At 40.4% G+C, this 18,262-nt stretch overlaps 1 protein-coding gene across 1 annotated transcript; it reads left to right on the top strand.

The window, feature by feature from the left end:
• The first annotated feature begins 1,241 nt into the window (after positions 1-1,241).
• arih2 (ariadne homolog 2 (Drosophila)) lies at positions 1,242-18,169 on the top strand. Its single transcript, XM_020623591.1, is given in 16 exon segments — positions 1,242-1,404; positions 5,493-6,110; positions 7,511-7,578; positions 7,952-8,024; positions 8,534-8,675; positions 9,795-9,916; positions 10,255-10,364; positions 11,146-11,263; positions 11,384-11,434; positions 13,558-13,579; positions 13,875-13,920; positions 13,922-14,021; positions 14,261-14,404; positions 15,246-15,314; positions 16,260-16,385; positions 16,485-18,169. Coding segments are annotated over 15 exon segments (1,527 nt in total). The 5' UTR covers positions 1,242-1,404; positions 5,493-5,846; the 3' UTR covers positions 16,557-18,169.
• The last annotated feature ends 93 nt before the right edge of the window (positions 18,170-18,262 follow it).

Raw genomic sequence — 18,262 nt, 5'->3', positions numbered from 1 at the left:
TAAATGTGCATGTGTGTTACATTATAAAATATGGCCACATGTGTGAACAACTAAATCAGTGGTGATAGGCTGTCAACCACACACACATACACATTTTAATGATTTTTAACTGTTTCATATCTTTAGATATTCTGTAACACTGTGAATGTTCTTCTAACCTTTTTGCTTTTAAGGACTGTCACATGGATGTGAGTTTTTGGTTGCAGTTGTAAAGCTAGCTGGTTGTATATCCCTGGATTTATTTAGTATTTAAAAAAAAGAAATTTGCACAAGATTTAATTGAAATGAAAAATTCACAATAATCATTGTAATTTTGCATTGCTAACAACTGACTGAGCTGTTGTGTATTTTGTGTGCATAAACATAAACATCAGCTACATTTGATGCTGATATACAGTATCTTCCTCTCGGTAATGTGAGAACAGTTGTCAGTCAAGTAACCCCAGCGGCTCCCAGGCACTGCTGAGAAGCACAGCAGTGGGAGATCAATTTGTTATAAAGCCATCAATATGCATATTCATCTAGTGGTGGAGCCACAACACCTGCAGTTTCAGTGCAGCTTGTTCCACTTATAGTAAAGGCAACCGAGCAATTCAGGTCTGCAAATTTAATTTGATTAATCACAAATTTGTTGAAAATTTGCTCAACTGAAGCAGAAGATAAATTATGCTGGCTCCCCCCCATCTTGTGGAGTTATCTTGCACCTGATTTTAAGACTCATTTGTGACAAAATTTTTTAAGCAAATGTCTCATTTTTTTCTGTCGTTAATTAACAGAGTCAACACTGCGCAAGTTATTATATCATAGAACCATAAGGCTGCAATCATTTGCATTATCAATTCATATGGAAATTATTTATTTAATAATTTATTGTTATGAGACCTTTTAGCTACAACCAGTGTAGAACCAATGAGGGACCAGTTGTTGTAAGGTGACAGCACTTTTTTGTGTAAAAATGTCAAAACATAGGAAGGAAACATATTTAAATAGCCTTTTTCAGACCAACCGTCAAAAAGTCCAAAATGTTAAGTTTAGTATCATTAAAAACTAGCAAATATTAACGTGTGTTTTGACCTCTTGCATTTTTGCTTAACATGTGATGCAACATAAAATTCATATTCATATAAAACCTCTAAGGCCCCCTACGGATATCTCTTTGTAAAAAGTAAAAAGATGCTGCTCTTTCATGGATTACTGATAAATTATTCATGGACAGATGTAAAGTATGGGTGCTTCTGTCCCAGAGGAGCCTGGCATGAGAGACCGGACGTGACGTCATTGATAGGTACCGTCTAGCTTCCGCCCACCAGCCAGGCGAGCAGTGTGTAAATCGCTCTTTGGATTTTCTCACGCAGAAACAATTTCTGGCTGTCTCCGGAGATCGAACCGAGGCTTCTCTAAGAGGTAAATGCCACCGACTTTAACCACCGGAAATTAACGCAGCGGTTGTTTAAATGTCCCTGTTTACTCCCAGGTTCTAGAGGGCCTTGTTTACATCTCAATCCTCGGACTAGAGTGGGCAAGAGGCGGAGGATCAGCAGGGGGGAATGCTAAGAGGTGGGGGGTAGCTAACCTCGGTAGTTGTTATGCCGTGAATTTTTGCTAGAGGACAAAATTAACCTTTTCTTAAAATTCTTTGCAAGTTTATTCTGAATTCACCCAGCAATTTGACGCGACAGACTCATTGCATTGGCATGCCGTTACTTCGCTGCTGTAGCCTGACTGCCAGCACGTTAGCCAGGGAGCTAATCCGGCTATTGGTACATTAGTCAGTCATTCTGTGGTTTTGACTTCACTTCTGTTTCTGTGCCGAAATCGGACCGAAATGCACGTTGTCCAGCGACTGCCGAACTGGTGTTCACGTTGCTTAACATCGTCCCGAACCTATTCCTTCCCATCCCCCAAGACGTGTTATTAAACCTGTGCTGAGTCGCTGTGATATATTAGCCTAGCAAAATGTATGTCACCCAGTTTTCTGCCTATTTTTAGCTTGGACCGGGCGGAATGTGAGCATTCGTCTGTTCTTGGACTGGCATCGGGACAGACTGGCAGGGTTTCCCGGCTAACCATGTTTCTATCCAGTTGGATATTTGCGAAGTCACATTTGAACCCCGGTGCCAGCAAGCTGCTTTGACCCGGTGTTCGTTGACCATAGATCGCATGTAGGACTAGGTCTACTTGGCGCCTCTGCGGTGTCAAAGTTTATCTTCAGCGGTACACACTCAGATTAGGCGATTATTTAACACATGGTACATAGAAGGGAGACACGTTTTACCAAAGAGGAAATACATACTATGTCAAATTAAAACCGTTAATAAATGAGTGAAGAAATATAACAAATGCAGATGCTGGCCTAGTTTGAGGGAAGGGTACCTGCAGATCCATACAAAGTTGTTCTGTGTGATCACCTTTACCCTGTGATGAAACCTTTGTACCCTGATGGGAGTACATCATCTATAGGGCATGAGGGATCACTGAATGGCTTGATGAGGATGAAAGCGATGTGAATCATATGCTATGACCTTCACAGTCGTCAGATCTCAACAAAGTTGAAAACCTATAGGAGATTTTGGATTTTAAGACAGCGCTCTCCACCACCATTATCAGAACACTAACTGAAGGAATATTTTTTGGTAGAATGGTAGGTGTTTCTCTAGCAGAGTTCAGAGACTTGTAGAATCAGTGCCAAGGTGCACTGAAGCTGTTCTTGTGACGCACAATGGCCCAACACCTTACTGAGACACTTTATGGTGGCTTTGCCTTTCATTTGTCACATGTCTGTACAAGCTACCCCCTCTCTCCACATTCAGAGCACACAATGCAGACAGTGAAAAAACTGTGTGAGAGCATGGGGAAGCCCACTCTGACAAGGACTTATAGTTTTGCATGACACTGGTTCTGCACAGTACAACCAGGGAACTTCCAAAGCATTTTTTAACCTGGGAAGGAATTCTTATTGCTCTGCCAAATGGATAGACAATAATGGGGAAAGACATGGCAATCAATATCACAGTATTTGTTCTTTACTGACAATCTCAAATATTTTGGAAGTCATAGAGGAAATCTGACTGGATTCAGACACAGGCATGTTTGTGATATTTTAATTAATCCCCCATGTGATTACTATTGTTGGTAAAAAAACAAACAAACAAAAAAAACATAGAGGTATTGGCCAGGTCTTTGCTGCCATTTGTATCCCAAATCTAGTCATGCATCAATGCTTTGCTGCTGTGTGCTTGCCGTTATTTTGAGTTTAGTTTCAACTGAGACATGCTTTTTGTTCCATTCTGTCTGTTGTTACTGCCCACAAACCTAACTGCATTTGTGGCATGTGTGTGTGTGTCTCTCTCATTAAAGTTAAAGTCACAACATTAGGCTAACCCTTAACCCAAGACTTGTGTCCTGCATGTGTTTAACAGGTCAACAGTACTGTAGGATTGAAAAATATAGGATATGTGAGCAAGAGCTAATTTTAAATCCTGTCTTTGTGACGCTCAGTCCAAAGCTAGAGGCTGACACGGGAGGCAGAAGTAGGGCCACAGAAAGAGGCACAACTAGAGAGAAGCAGATTGTTAGGAAGGAAATACAGAGGAGGGTGTGGCAGTTTTTCTTGACTCCTAAGGCACATTTTCTGATACAGTTCACAATTTTCTCTAAACTACACACATTCTTAAAATGATGGTCACCACTGTATTACCACTAACTTCCTTGTCAAAATAAAATTTGTTCTTAGGCAAGACACACATCTATTAAAAACACATAATGCATATATGCCTTACAGCCTGCAGGATTTATTTTAAAACACTTCTACCAAAATGTTTTTTTTCCTGATATTGATATTTTATGGCCAACTTACATTGTTTATATGATGGCACTGACCATATCAAAAACCATATCAGGAACACACTGTCAAGAGACAGAAACAACACTATACAGCACTTCACCTTTGAAATGTTGCACTGACAAAGAGAGCAGACAATTTTCATTTGTTTATTTCAAGCAAATGATAAAGTGGTTTGGACACACTTTCCCATTGAACTGAATGTGAAAGTGTGCATGAACCTTTAACTGGCATATACAAGATGAACAAATGCTGTATCATATATCCACACTGCTAAAAACCTGCATGCTGTAGGTATAATTCCAACTACTTTCCTCTGGGTTAGGTCAGACCAATATAATTTCACCCACATCGCATTAGATCTTAACCCTTGCCAGGCAGTGTGTGTGGGCTCTGGTGTGTCTTATCCACCCTTGGGTGGCTTCCAAAGACGCATCCCTACAGGCCTCTTCTGTAGTGATTATATGTATCGATTTATTAATTGTATTAATTCTCCAGTTTTGCTACAAAGAACGCGGAGAAGTAAAACACCAGGGCTCACGTTTGTGCACACCTGTTTATTTTGCAGTTGCAGCCCTGAAGAAAGTCGGACTCACCTTAAGTAAATTTGGTCACAGAGTATGACTGATCACTCACCGTCTGGAGCCCTAGATTTCCTAGCTGAGGGAACTGATCATAGTGTGATAGCAGTCGCAAAAAAACACATTTCTAATAGTAGCAAGTCACATGGTGAGCATGGTAGAGTTGTTTTCTAGCCTGCAAAGCAAGTTAACAGTTTGTCAACAGGCCACACAGTTCACTACATTCCATCTTGGTTTATGCAATAAGCCATCATTTGTAATGAAAGGTCAGATCAGGTGTTAAGTAGAGAAGGTGGATGATAGAGAGACAGCTGAACGTTGTACGACAACTGCCTGGTGGCCCTTGTAGCTCTGCAGTGTTGGGACAAGACATTATTTGTTTTCATGAAAAGGTAATAGGAAAACATGTTTCATCCTTCACTGGCCTTTTTGTTTTAACATTACACATATATTATTTGTGGAAAATAAAGAAACCACCAAGATATTCTATTGCACTGGAATATCTTTTTAGATGAGGCCACAGTTACCACTACATGATAGCCACTCTGCTTCTGTTATGGGGTGCGGCTCAGTTTAAGGGAGTTAATTGACTTTTGGCCTATTTGAAATATAATCAATTCTCTGAAATCAGGTAGACAGTGTATGAACAAAATGCGTTTTTAATACTGGGGATCTCTTGTTGTCAAAGACTTCCCAAAGTTTTTAACCAGTAACCTTGACTCCAGTTTTTAGTGGCTTTCGTTGTGCTTGCATACATTCCACCTTTTTTGCTCTTGATACTATTCAGGTCTAGGTCATATTTTTCTTAGTATTCAGATGCTCTTTAGTAAATATTGAATTTCTACACATTTGGGTAAGTCTAGAAAGTGTATTTGAAACAGTTGGCAAAAACATTTTTATCAATTCAGACACAGTCTAAACTTGCAGGAGACCCACTTGTACTTTGCTTGTTTAGATTAAGAATTGTATTTGAGAATTAAATGTAATTTATGAAAAAATCACTAATGCATTTTTCTCTTTCTCTTTTCTTCTCTTCTTACATTTCTTTCTCACCTATTTGTCTCACTCAGTTCGTTGCTCACGTGCTTCTTTGCTCCATCTTCTGCTTCCCCCCTTCTCATCCCTATTGTCCTCTCGTCCCCTCTTCAGTCTTTTTCTCTCTCTTCAGATTGCCCGGTTTTCCCAATGAGTGACGGGGAGTGTGACTTCTTCTGCTTCTTCCGCTGCTGCTGAGCGCGCTTCTTACGCGCCTCAGACAGACAGGAAGGCAGGGTGTCTCTGAACAGTTACACAAGCGGGTGGACGGGGGCAGGGAGAAACAGGGAAGTAGATCTTCAAACGAGCCATTTCAGCCAATCGGGCCACTAGAATCCGACAGGTAGGCGGGACGTCTACCTGTCCGGGTGATTGATTCAATCGACTGGATGTCTGTGGACATGAACAGCCAGGCGTCAGACAGCAACGAAGACGACTTCGGGGTGAACTCTGAAGAAGAGGAGGATGATGGAGGAGAGGAGGAGGAGGACCAGGGTGACATTGCAAACTACTATGATGGTGTAGCCAGCGACGTGGAGCAAGAGGGTGCCGTCTCCTTTGACCCAGAGGAATACCAGTTCACCTGTATGACCTACAAAGAGTGTCAGATTGTGCTGACGGACGAGGTGAACCATGTGGCTGTTGCACTAAAGGTGAGGAATCTGAACATAAACTGAGCAAAAACAAGGTTCTGGCAAACTGGTCAGCATATTGTTTATAACCTCAACAGACTTAGCTTTCAGACTGTCCTTAATGGCCACCACACACACTATAAAACACTTTAAAGCAAAATAATCTGAAAGGTTGTTTGCTGTGTATTGCACCAAAGAATAATAAGAACCACACTAATTTTTATGTTGTGCAAAGAGTAGAACAGACAGTCTGGTCACTCTTCTTGGTCTCAGCCTCCTCTCCATGATTAATGATACTGTCACTGTGTTAAGCTGAATTGCAAGAGTATAAAACTGAGATTTGAGTACAGCTTATAAATGCTAAAAGAATCGCATTGAATGCTAATCACTGTTTCATGCTTGCAATTGTATACGAGTAAGTGATCGCAGAACAAATTGGAGATGCCAGAAAGTTGGCTAGTTTTGCTGAGCTGAGGGGAAAATGCCATTGTGGATAAGTGTAGTTTTTGTTTATAGTAGAATGACATCTTCAAGTTTTGATTTCTTTCTAGTGTTTCTGAAAAGCACATGAGTCGAAGGCTGGTACAAGAGGAAAGAAATGTCTCCCAATCTACCAAACAAGTGTCTATTTAAGATCTACAATTATTATAGATTATAATTACACAAAAAAGGGGTTTCTATAAGCTTCATCAAACTTGTATTGTAGTAAAAAAAAAAAAAAAAATTGGTTACCTCTTGTGTATTTACACTATGGTGCAAAAGGTTTAGGAACAAAAAGTAAAGTGAGGAGGCTTTCAAAATTAATGCCACTAGGTGCAGTTGCACACCCCTGATGGACACAATGATGACACCAGGGCCACTCTATTGTATATATTAACATATATACACATATTTGTGCATGGCACACTTTGCATGTTGGGGTTACAGTTTAATTAAATTATCAACCTACAGTGGTTGAGCTGAGTACACTCTTATAGCAAGCTAATTACAATTTTAGTTTGACAGTTGACATTGTTCTGAATCCACATATTAATGTTCATACATTCTTACACAGGGGCTAAAGGAACCTGATTCTCATCATCTTAAACAAGGCCTGTCATGCTTCTCTTATTTTTGCTGTATTCATTTGGGCTAACTTTGCTCAGTGTGCATGCTGCTTTGCAGAAACACTTCACTCTGTGTTGGAGTCAGTGTAGCCTTTCTGTTTTAAAACATCCTGCACATCAGTAATAGCGTCAGCTTTTTTATCAGCTTCAGTAAAAACGGCCAAACTTGCAGCGTATCACTGCAGGTTACCCAACTTTATGGACAGCCAAGTCACTCAATCTGTTGGTGAAGCACCATCTCATTGCTTTAAATTGAATATGAAAGAAGCAACTTCTCATTGGTCTCTCTCCTTTTGTTCCATCTCTGTCACTCAGGTATTGCCATCAGTAGCAAAACTGATCCTGGTGCATTTTCACTGGCAGGTTTCACAAATACTGGACAGGTATGTCCCTGCTTCTCCATTCATACCTTTTTTGTTTTTTTTACATTTTCATTCTTGCAGTCTTCTTTTCCTCATCTCTTTTTATGCTTCACCTGCTTCTTTAATTTGCTACCTTCTGCCCTTTTTTCTATCAGTTCTCAAGTCTTTTACTTTTCCTCTGTCTCACTCTCTTTGTCTTATTATATTTGTGTGTCTATGTTCCCTCTGCAACTGTCTTCTCTCATTCAGAGTTCATTATGTTCTCACCACTCAGTTATTTCACTTTTTTTTTTTCTTGTGTTTCTCTCGACCACTTACTGTTCTGCGCTGCAGTTTTAAAGTTTTCTGTCACTTATGCTCATATGACCCCTGGTTCTGTCCATGTTCCCCACAGATATAAGTCCAACTCATCCTTGCTGTTGTCGGATGCTCTGGTCCAGCCCAGTATCACCTGCAGATCAGTCACTGTGAGTAACAGGCCACAAAAATAAGTGTTTTATTCTTACCTTGACTTAGATTTTGTGGCATTTGCCCTTCCTTTGTGTGAACTCTGTTTTGAGTAAACAAAACATACACATGCATAGTTAAAAATTGTGTAAAAGCCATAATAAAGTCAAAAAATTGTTGAAGACATTATTCACTGTGGGTGAACTTAACAGTTTGAGTGTAGTGGTTTCTCCCACCCACTCATTCACCGCTGTAGCCATATTTATGGCAAAGTAACTAGTTGACTGACATAAAATGCTAATTGATTAGCTACTTGCGTCTTTTATTAGGCTAATATCCTGTTTTATTTTATTCTCTATTTTACAAAACAAAACAGTGGTGTAGTCTTCCGATGTCAGTTACCTTGTTGATTTGATTGTAGTGTCCCATTAAATAAGCATATTGTATCTTATTGTATGTAGATTGAGTTCTCCAGTGCAGTGTGTGTATTTGTTGATGTGTATCTGACTTGTGCGTTTGTGTGTTTTAGGCCCCTCAGTCCCTCCAGTGTGGCGTGTGTCTACAGGTCGTACGGAGAGACTCCCTGCTAGCTCTGCCTTGTCAGCACTCTTTCTGCAAAGCATGCTGGGAGCAGCACTGCACTGTCCTGGTCAAAGATGGCATGGGAGTGGGTGAGTACAGTGTGTTTGTGTACATCTGTGTAGTCATCAAATCTGGTATAAGAGTGTGCAAGTCACACTTGGTTTGATCTGAACTCCCAAGTGTCTGTTCGTGTATTTGTATATCTGTGTGTGCCTTTGTATTAGTTCCATTATGGGGACCGGTTAACACACTCACAGTGTGGGGACTAGGCCTTCAGGAATCATTGAATTTTAGGGTGACAGCATGGTTTAAGGTTAGGTTAGGTGTTACGGTGTATTTGTTCAAGGATTGATCAGAGTTTTAGCTTCTTTTTTAAGCTTGTTATAACCTCTGCTTTCCTGTCAGATGAGCATGGTTTGTAGACTGGTGTTTAGCTTAACAAGACAAGCTCCATCAGTCACTTAGTACTGTCTTTAATGGCCGAAAACACTGCAGATCCTGGCTGTTTGTGCACAAGTTCATATTTGTTTACATGTTTCGGTATGTGTGTCAATTCCAAGAGTGGCTTGTGACGTTGAAGTGAAGCAAGGTGTTGAAGAGATTCTGATGACTCACATCTGGTGTAAAATTTGCCAGGCAGGCGTGCTCCTACAGCAGCCTCATGATTATTAGTGTGTGTCTGTGGAAGAGTGTGCTTGTGTCAGCAGGAGAGCAGATGGGTGTGTGGGTGTGTGGACGGGTCAGTGTTAGGTTTTGTACAGTATGCTGTACATACAGTTATCCAGACTACCTGCCCTTTGAGTGTGTGAAAGCATAAGTGTTTTTCTGTTTGTGTGTGTGTGTGTGTGTGTGTGTGTGTGTGTGTGTGTGTGTGTGTGCGCAGTAACTCACCGTGTGTCCTAGTGCTACTTTCCAACAGCCCCTCTGATAAAGTTGGTCCATGTAACTGAGTCCTTCTGACTCCAAGTGTGTCTCTGTTAAGCTGGATGAAGGACACATTAATAATGATCCAGATCCAGCTTCAGGCTCACTTTAACACTAAAAACCAGTCTGCGTAAACCAAACACGACTGCGGTGGAACCTTCCCAAATACATGGCTGTAATGTATTCGTGCATTAGTAAACACACAGGTTGCAGCCTCTGTAGGGCAGTATTTGTACTTGCTGTCAGTGACTCTAATATATTGGTGTATGTCTGTGTGTGTTGAGGTATCTCGTGTATGGCTCAGGACTGTCCCCTGCAGATGCCAGAAGACTTTGTCTTGCCGCTGTTACCAGGAGAGGAGCTGAAGGACAAATACAGACGCTACCTCTTCAGAGACTATGTTGAGGTGTGTGTGTGTGTGTGTGTCGCTCACAGCATTGGAAAAATTACATATAAAAATTCAACACCTCTTCCCAGAAACTATGTCCCTATGACTCTGGATAATCCACAGAAAAACATCAAGTTTCTAATGACATTAGGACTGCACAACTACTTTTCATGGCTGTTTCTTTATAATTTGAGTGGACCGATCCTTTAAAAAATAATAGCACTGCTGAAGTTGATCCAAATGTTTTTAGTTCTGTCCAAGGATGAATAATAACAAACATCATCAAAATGATTCATCTGTCCATTCTGACATTCTTTGTGTTACCTGATCTTCATCTCTCTCACTCTGACCTGCAGAGTCACTTCCAATTGCAGTTGTGTCCGGGTGCAGACTGTCCCATTGTCATCAAAGTGCAGGAGCCTCGGGCGCGCAGGGTGCAGTGTAGCCGCTGTAGTGAAGTCTTCTGGTAGGACACATTCACAAATCATGAAAATATACAAGAACTACACTCTCATGCATGCAGAAACATTAGGCTTCATTCATAAATCATGTGAACAGTTTTCATCCTAAAAGTGAGCTAAAATCAATAGATTTGTTTATTTATTTGGGACAATGCACATTAATCAATTGTGATATTAGTAACATCAGTGTAAATGTGCCAGGGTTAGCTCAATAGCTCATTTGCACCTGTAGTCCCAACCTAATTAAAAAGACAAATAAGAAAAACATTCACATTATACTGAAGATTATTTTTTGTATTCTGCAATGTTTTATCCAATTAAGAGCAAATTACAATCCTGGAAGTGGAAGAAAATGAGGTCTTGAAATATTTTTGATAAATTAAACTGAATTTTTGAATTTACATTTTTTTTCTCCACTCCATGACGGCATGGCACAACTTATAGATGGATGCACAGCTGGCTTTGTTTAAATCTGTTTCTTCTGTCACATACAAGTATTTTACATTTAGTTTAGCCCTCTAAGTGACCTGTGTTGTTTGTTACTACCCCATTAAATAATTTCAGAATCAGCCCAGAAACTTTTAGCTTAGTGCTTTTGTAAATCCCATGCTAATATTTAAACGACTCTAATCGTGGAAACGCAACACTGCTGCATATTTGCATATTTTATTATTATCTTATATCTGTAGAAAGACCTTTTTATACCTTAGTTTATCATGAAGCTGTTTGTTATATTCATGAAAACAGTAAAAATGTTAATCTTTGTATTTTTTTTCTCTGTATTAGTTTTAAATGCCGTCAGATGTACCATGCACCCACAGACTGTGCAACAATCCGGAAATGGCTAACCAAATGTGCCGACGACTCAGAGACAGCCAACTACATCAGTGCACACACTAAAGATGTATGATTGATCTGCCTGTGAACACACACACATAATTTAGATTTGTAAACTTACATGGCCACAGAAATTGTCCAGTACAGAATGAAAGGGGATTTTAAATGATGTGCATTTCTTCTCCAGTGTCCAAAGTGCAATATCTGCATTGAGAAAAATGGAGGGTGCAATCACATGGTGAGTCAAACTGAAAATCACACTTTCTCAGAACACAGGAAATGCTAAAAATACATTCTGATTCTGAGAGTTGAAGTCCTCAACTTTGATAGATAAGTCGCTCCTGTATACGGTTGCTTCAGAAAATAGTCAGAGCCCTTCACTTTGTGTTGTGGATGTAATTTGAAATAGACAATTGTTGCCCATAAATCTACACTCAGTGACCCCTGGTGACAAAGTGAACACATTTTAACAAATTTTTACAAATTTATTATAAATCAAAAGTGGATATTTCTGACTTACAAAAGCTTTCGGACGCTTACTTCGGTAGTTTGCAGCAGCCCCTTGGGCAAAAGTTACAGCTTTGAGTTGCTTTGGGCAAGTCTCTACAAGCTCTACGCACCTGGATTTGGGTATTTTATAGAGTTGTTTTTGGCAGATCTTCTCAGGCTCTGTCAGACAGACTGACTTCTATCTTCAGGTCTCTCCACAGATGGGGTATGTCCGGGCCACTCAAGGACAGCCAGGGACTTGTCTTGTCGTGGCTATGTGCTTTGAGTCACTCTCGTGATTAAAAATGAGCCGTCACCCTACTCTGAGTTTGTTTGCGTTCTGGAGCAGGTTTTCTTCTTTGTCCCTCTCTCAAGTCTGACCGGCCTCCCTGTCTCTGCTGCTAAGAAGCTGCCCCAACCATGCTTCGCTGTAGGGATGGTATTAGCCAGGTGTTCACTAGACATAGTGCTTTAAGTTCTGCCCAAAGAATTCATTTTTTGTCTCATCAGACCAGAGAGTCTTTCTCATCATGTTCTCAGACCTTGAATGTCATTGGACAAATTCAAAGCAGGCTGTCGATATGCATTTTAGTCATCAGTGGCCTTTCTGTCTAGCCACATAATGGCCTAGTTGATGGCGTGCTGCTGAGATGGTCATCCTTCACCGTAGAAACATAACTCACACTGATAACAAAGTGTTATAAAGATTGTCCCATCTTTGCAGACGTCTTCTGAAGCTCTGTTGGAACAACCACTGAGTTCTTGATCACCTCCCAGACTAATGGGGACTACATGCTACACTATGGGCATGGCCCTCTCTTCACTGTATAGTGAAGATGATGGTCTGTTCATCCTCTAAACTAGACATGGAGAGAAGATGGAGAGTTGATTAAACTCACGAGGCTGATGCGCCTCAAAGATGTCGAGATGCACTTCAAGTATTTAGATTTAGCGGTTTAGATGTAGCGATGAGGTCACATGATGCTACAGAGTCTGTTACTAGCAAGGAGCTGCACAAAGAGTTTCAAAAAATGATTAGCACACTCCAGGTGCTGGTGTAGTGGCACAGGGTTATGATTTACTCATGGGGAGTTTGCAGCAATGAGCAGGCAGCCTGCTTAAGGCCCTTTGTTACCAGTTACCCAGTTTGGCCAGGCAGCCAACACTTTGAAGGGTCCTGGTGACAACCAGATTTTTCCATTTCACCACTGTGCTCCTGGGAACAATCAAAGCTTTAGAGATGGTTTATACATATACCCTGATCTATACCTCACCACAGGTCTGCAGAGAGCTCCGTGAACATCATGAGTTGGCATTTGTCTTGACACAGTGTGAATTGTGGAACCTTACATACACAGGTGTGTGCCTTTCTATGTTCACTCAGTTCAGTTTGCTACACGAGACCTCCAGTCAAGTTCTAGACACATCTAATTAATGCAAGCAGGATGCACCAGACCACAGTTCTGAGTGCCAAAGCAATGGGTCTCAATGCTTTTGTAAGTGAGAGATTTCACTTGGCAATGTTTTAAATAGATTTGCACAAAATTCTTAAAACATGTTAGACTGATGGGTAAAAATGAGAATTTCTGTCACTTTAAATTCAAATCTACAGCCACAATAAAATGTGTAAAAGTAAAGGAGTCTGAATACTTTCTAAAGTAACCATATGTTACTTGTTGTTACTTTTATTATATTTTTCACAGCCTATAAGCTTCATGTGTGTACCATCCAGCTGTGTTAAATCATTCACTGCATAGCTCTGTATAGACATTCACTTACTCATTGTGTCAGACTGATTTAAAGAGAGAGTGCTTGTTTGTAAGGGTTCTGGTTTATTATTGTAACTTCCTCCTGTGGCTTTCTTTGTTTCAGCAATGCTCCAAATGCAAACACGGTGAGTAGTTTTTTGACTTATAGTTTTACACCTTGTGTATGATCCACTGAAGCATCAACTTGCTGTTGAGCCAGGTTTTGTCATTTAGATCGGGAATGTGATTAAAGCAAACTGGTTAATCATCTGGAGAAATGGAAGATGTATCACCAACCTCGGTCAGTATCAGCCGGTTTAGAATGGCTGTAGACTTGAGAAGTCGACTGACCCTGTGATGCTAAGTGTAAACGGTGGTTTGTAAACTTTGTGCTTTATGTACTGGGCAGTTTATAATGGCGTGTTTTGTTTCTCCTGACAGATTTCTGCTGGATGTGTCTTGGTGACTGGAAGACTCACGGCAGTGAATAACATGAGCAGCTACAAAGAAAACCCGGATATAGTCAACCAGAGCCAGCAGGCTCAGGCCAGAGAGGCCCTTAAGAAATATCTCTTCTACTTTGAAAGGGTGAGATTTTTTGGATCGTCTTTTAGAGTTTGCTCAAATAACATAAAATAAACATTTATTAAGAGCAAAAAGGGTACACAACTTAACATATGGTAGATTTACCCTTGACTTCAATAAAAGATAAGCATTGCTCAGAAATTAATAAAATTAAATCATTACCCCCTTTTTGGCTGGTCACAATTTTTTTTTTTTTTTTTTTTTTTTTTTTTTTTTTTTTTTTTTAATCTCTATCCCACCAGTGGGAGAATCACAACAAGTCTCTGCAGTTGGAGGCTCAGACATACCAGAGAATCCAGGAAAAGATCCAGGAGAGAGTGATGAACAACCTGGGAACCTGGATTGATTGGCAGTACCTGCATAATGCTGCAAAGCTACTAGCTAAGGTACTTGCACAGTAAATTGTGACAGTGTGTGTTGTGGTTGCAAAGGTGGATAGTAAATGATGTGAAAGGGTAAATGCAGAATAACAATATAGGAAGTGGGCTGAAAGACAGATGTACATGGTATACAGTAAGTATTAGGGCTGAACGATTTGGAAAGATTATCTAATTGTGATTTTGTGTTTGTTTTTAATGAGAAATATTGCAATTTAATGTGCCTTTTCCCCCGTGTGTATTATTCACTGAAAATGAGCTTTACTGTAAATGACCGCAGGAAGACAAACCCAGCATCCTCACATGTTCTAGTGGTGCTGAGGGTTACTGCTGTTAAATGTACTTAGTATTAACTTGGTATTAAATTGTATTTCTGTTTCCCTTTCCTCTGTACTAGTTAATTAGTTATAGGCTGGAGAGTCTGAGATTAGATTTTCTTTTCTTCTGTCATTCATAAAATATTGCAGACTTTGAGCATTCTGATGAAACCAGAGCAGAAAATGAAGCTATATAACATCACCCTACTAAATAAACTCAGACTAGTTCCCTTTTCATGTCTTCTTATGCTGTAGGCTAAAACTTGACCGTAGTTCCCTTTTCATGTCTTCTTATGCTCTTAAACTTGACCCGTGTTTGCACTGGAATCACTGGGAGCTGTGGTCCTGAATCTGTCAAATTTGTGGCGTTGCCTCACATTGTGTTAAAAATGTTGTCATCCATCAGCAATTGCAATGAAGACCTGTGATTATCATCTTTGTCACACCTCTTTTGTTGAAATGTCATGGTGCTTTTCTTATTGTGACACTGCCTGACTTAGTTAGTACATCATGAATGTGTATTTTGTTTCCAGTGTCGCTACACACTGCAGTATACGTACCCCTATGCCTATTACATGGAGTCTGGCCCACGCAAGAAACTGGTAAGGAACGAACTCCTCTCCCTACCTTTTTGTTATTGCAGAACACATGATATAATAACAATAATAATGTTGGAACTATAAGGCAGAGTCCTGCACCAGGTGAAAAATATGTTTATATTAAATCACGGGCAGGTAAAAATAGATGAAATGAGGTTTGGTAGTGGGTGAATTAAGCATTTATATAAAAACATAAAGGCGCAGCTTCTTTTAAACATTTAATACAGCATCATTTTGTCAAGACTAGATAAGGTTATTGTGAAGGCTTCTGGCACAGCCTTTGACTCCTTTGACTCACATCTGGCTAATCGAATGTGACTCAGACATCAATGTAGGCTAGGTGTCAGTGGGTCAAACCGGATAACTTAAATGGCTAGTGCTGAGGACAAAATTGTGAACAATACATCATCGAAGGCCAAATCAGACATATGGGAGAAATTTTTTTTTTACAGCCTGTGGGAAAAAAAAAATGTCATCAGCAGCTCACCGGTTTGGAACAAGTGAGAAATGGTGTTAGCAATCGAAAGCTAAAGGCTAGGTACTTCATCACTACTGAAATGGCCACCAGGAACCCAGGCACTGCATCAATTGACAAATACTTTTTCAATAACTCAACTCTCAAGCTTTTTAAAGTTATGACTGTGTAGCTTTGCATTGTGGGTCAGGTCACGGGTCATATGTTACTGAGTTGGGTCGGGTCGGCATGTCATTTAGAAAAAGCTAGGGGTAAAGGGGTCACATCACATGTGGAATTTTGCATGTGTGTGGTTGCAAAATTGGACCCATGCAGGACTCTGCTTTAAGGATGATCTTAGTTTCTTCCTCACCCTCCTTCCACCACCTCGCCTACTTTGAGTCTGTACCCAGTAATGTTAGTTGTGCCTATTCATTAGTGGTGTTGAAGGTGATTCATTTGACCTGATTTTTAAAATCTGTCCTTCTCTGCAGTTTGAGTACCAGCAGGCCCAGCTTGAAGCAGAGATAGAAAACCTGTCATGGAAGGTGGAGCGGGCCGACAGCTATGAGAGGGGAGTGGTGGGAGGTGAGGGGGAGCTCAGCGCCAGTGACAGAGGGGTAAGAGAGGATCATCTGGAGTAGTAGCAGTTGTCAGTGGGAGGGAAGGGAAGAAGGAGTTGAACTCACTGATTAAGGATTCTTTTTTTTTGTTTACAGGACCTGGAGAATCAGATGCACATTGCTGAGCAGAGACGACGCACACTGCTGAAGGATTTCCACGACACCTGAAGCTCCATCGTGACTGCGAAGCACCAGCATCTCCCTCCTTACTTCCTTCCTGTATTTGCTTCCATGCCATGACCATCCCTTGGTGCACCCTCCTTTTGCTTCTCTGCACTCCCTCGTTTGCCTCGTTCTTTCTGTCTTCCCCTCCTCTGACTCCCATAATGCTGCAGGGTCACAGAATGGCACGATTGTATCTGCCTTTCCTCTTCTCATCCTCACCTCATTTCCATGTTTTGGCTTCAGAACATCAAATCCACTGTGGTTACACATGTTGCAACTTTTTAGATTTGATCATAAAGGTCAATTTTGGGTTTTGTCAAATGTCTGAAAACAGTGTTTATTTTATTTTACATTAAGCATTTAGACTTTGATATAATCAGCTACAGCAACATGTGTCCATCAGACCTGTTATTCTCCAACATTATTCGTGTAATGCTGGACTAATCCTTAGAGACAAAAGCACTAGGGGAGATCAGACCACTAAGGAGGGAGAAGCCTTTGTCATTAGGCAGGTGAGGAAGATGTGGGTGAAGAAACTTATTTTAAAGAGGGTGCTGGATGTGTATTTGGTGGTTTTCCATAAGACCATAATGACCAGCAGGGGCTTGTTGGTAGTAGGTGGTATCTGTGACACATACTAGATTTATCTGAACACATGCAAAGTTCACAACTTTCCATATATTGTAATTTCAGTTTCTTCACCTGGGCTGCAAGAGGTCAATGGAAACAGTTCTCGATGAACCATTTCAATGCCCTTGCTCTGCTTCATTATCAACCAGGACAGGTGCAAACTGACATGCCAATGAGCATTTCTCAGTGGCAGATTATGGACACCTTTCATGGTAAAAACACTTTTTTATATTCTGTCATAGATATGAATATGGTGTGTTTGCTGTGAAAAATGTGCAGGTTCCTTAAAATACAGTATTTTCCTACATATGATGCATGTTCATGTACACAGGATATTAAAGAATAAGATGAATGTGTGTTTAGATGACAACCTTTTTAGATTTTGTTGCCAGTGTTTCACAATAAGCACACCTTCCCCCTTTGTTTGTTTGGGTTAGTGTCAAACCAGGAGGTGCTCCAGCCACTACTGCCACTAAATATTTACTAGTCTTTATGGTCTAAATGAAATTACTGAATTACTTCTCATTCTTTTTTCTTTACGCTCTCATATGTGTTCAGCTAATTTAGCCAAGTGTGAGCCTGACATTAGCGTGTTCACCTTTAGTGATCAGATGATAAAGTTGTTTTGAAGCAGCAAGTGTAATCTCAGCCGTTCACGCACACTACGCCCACTGACATAGCATGTGCATCTTAACATTCATGCTCAAACACTCCACTGCAGAAAATAAACATTAATTGTTAATTTGTCTCCATACCCCATCTTGTGCTCTCTTCCTTTTCTTTACATTCATCCCCTCACTTTATTTTGCTTTTTATTTTCTCTTATGTTTCTGCTCACGTTGTTCACTTTTCTTTTGGAAAATGGCTGATGATAGATCATTTAAAAAAATGAGAAAAAGAAAAAAATACAAAAAAAATTGCTGTAATTTTCAACGGTTGTACATTAATACGGAAATAGAGTTACAGAGAGAGTTTTTAAAACCGGACCCTGTTTCTTGTGTATTCATTGCACTCGTGTACACACACACACACACACACACACACACACACACGCACATAAACAATGGAGCAGACCTTTT

Source organism: Monopterus albus, unplaced genomic scaffold (genome assembly GCF_001952655.1).
Source record: "Monopterus albus unplaced genomic scaffold, M_albus_1.0 scaffold305.1, whole genome shotgun sequence".
NCBI lineage: Eukaryota > Metazoa > Chordata > Actinopteri > Synbranchiformes > Synbranchidae > Monopterus > Monopterus albus.
This window is presented reverse-complemented; position numbering and strand designations above follow the sequence as displayed.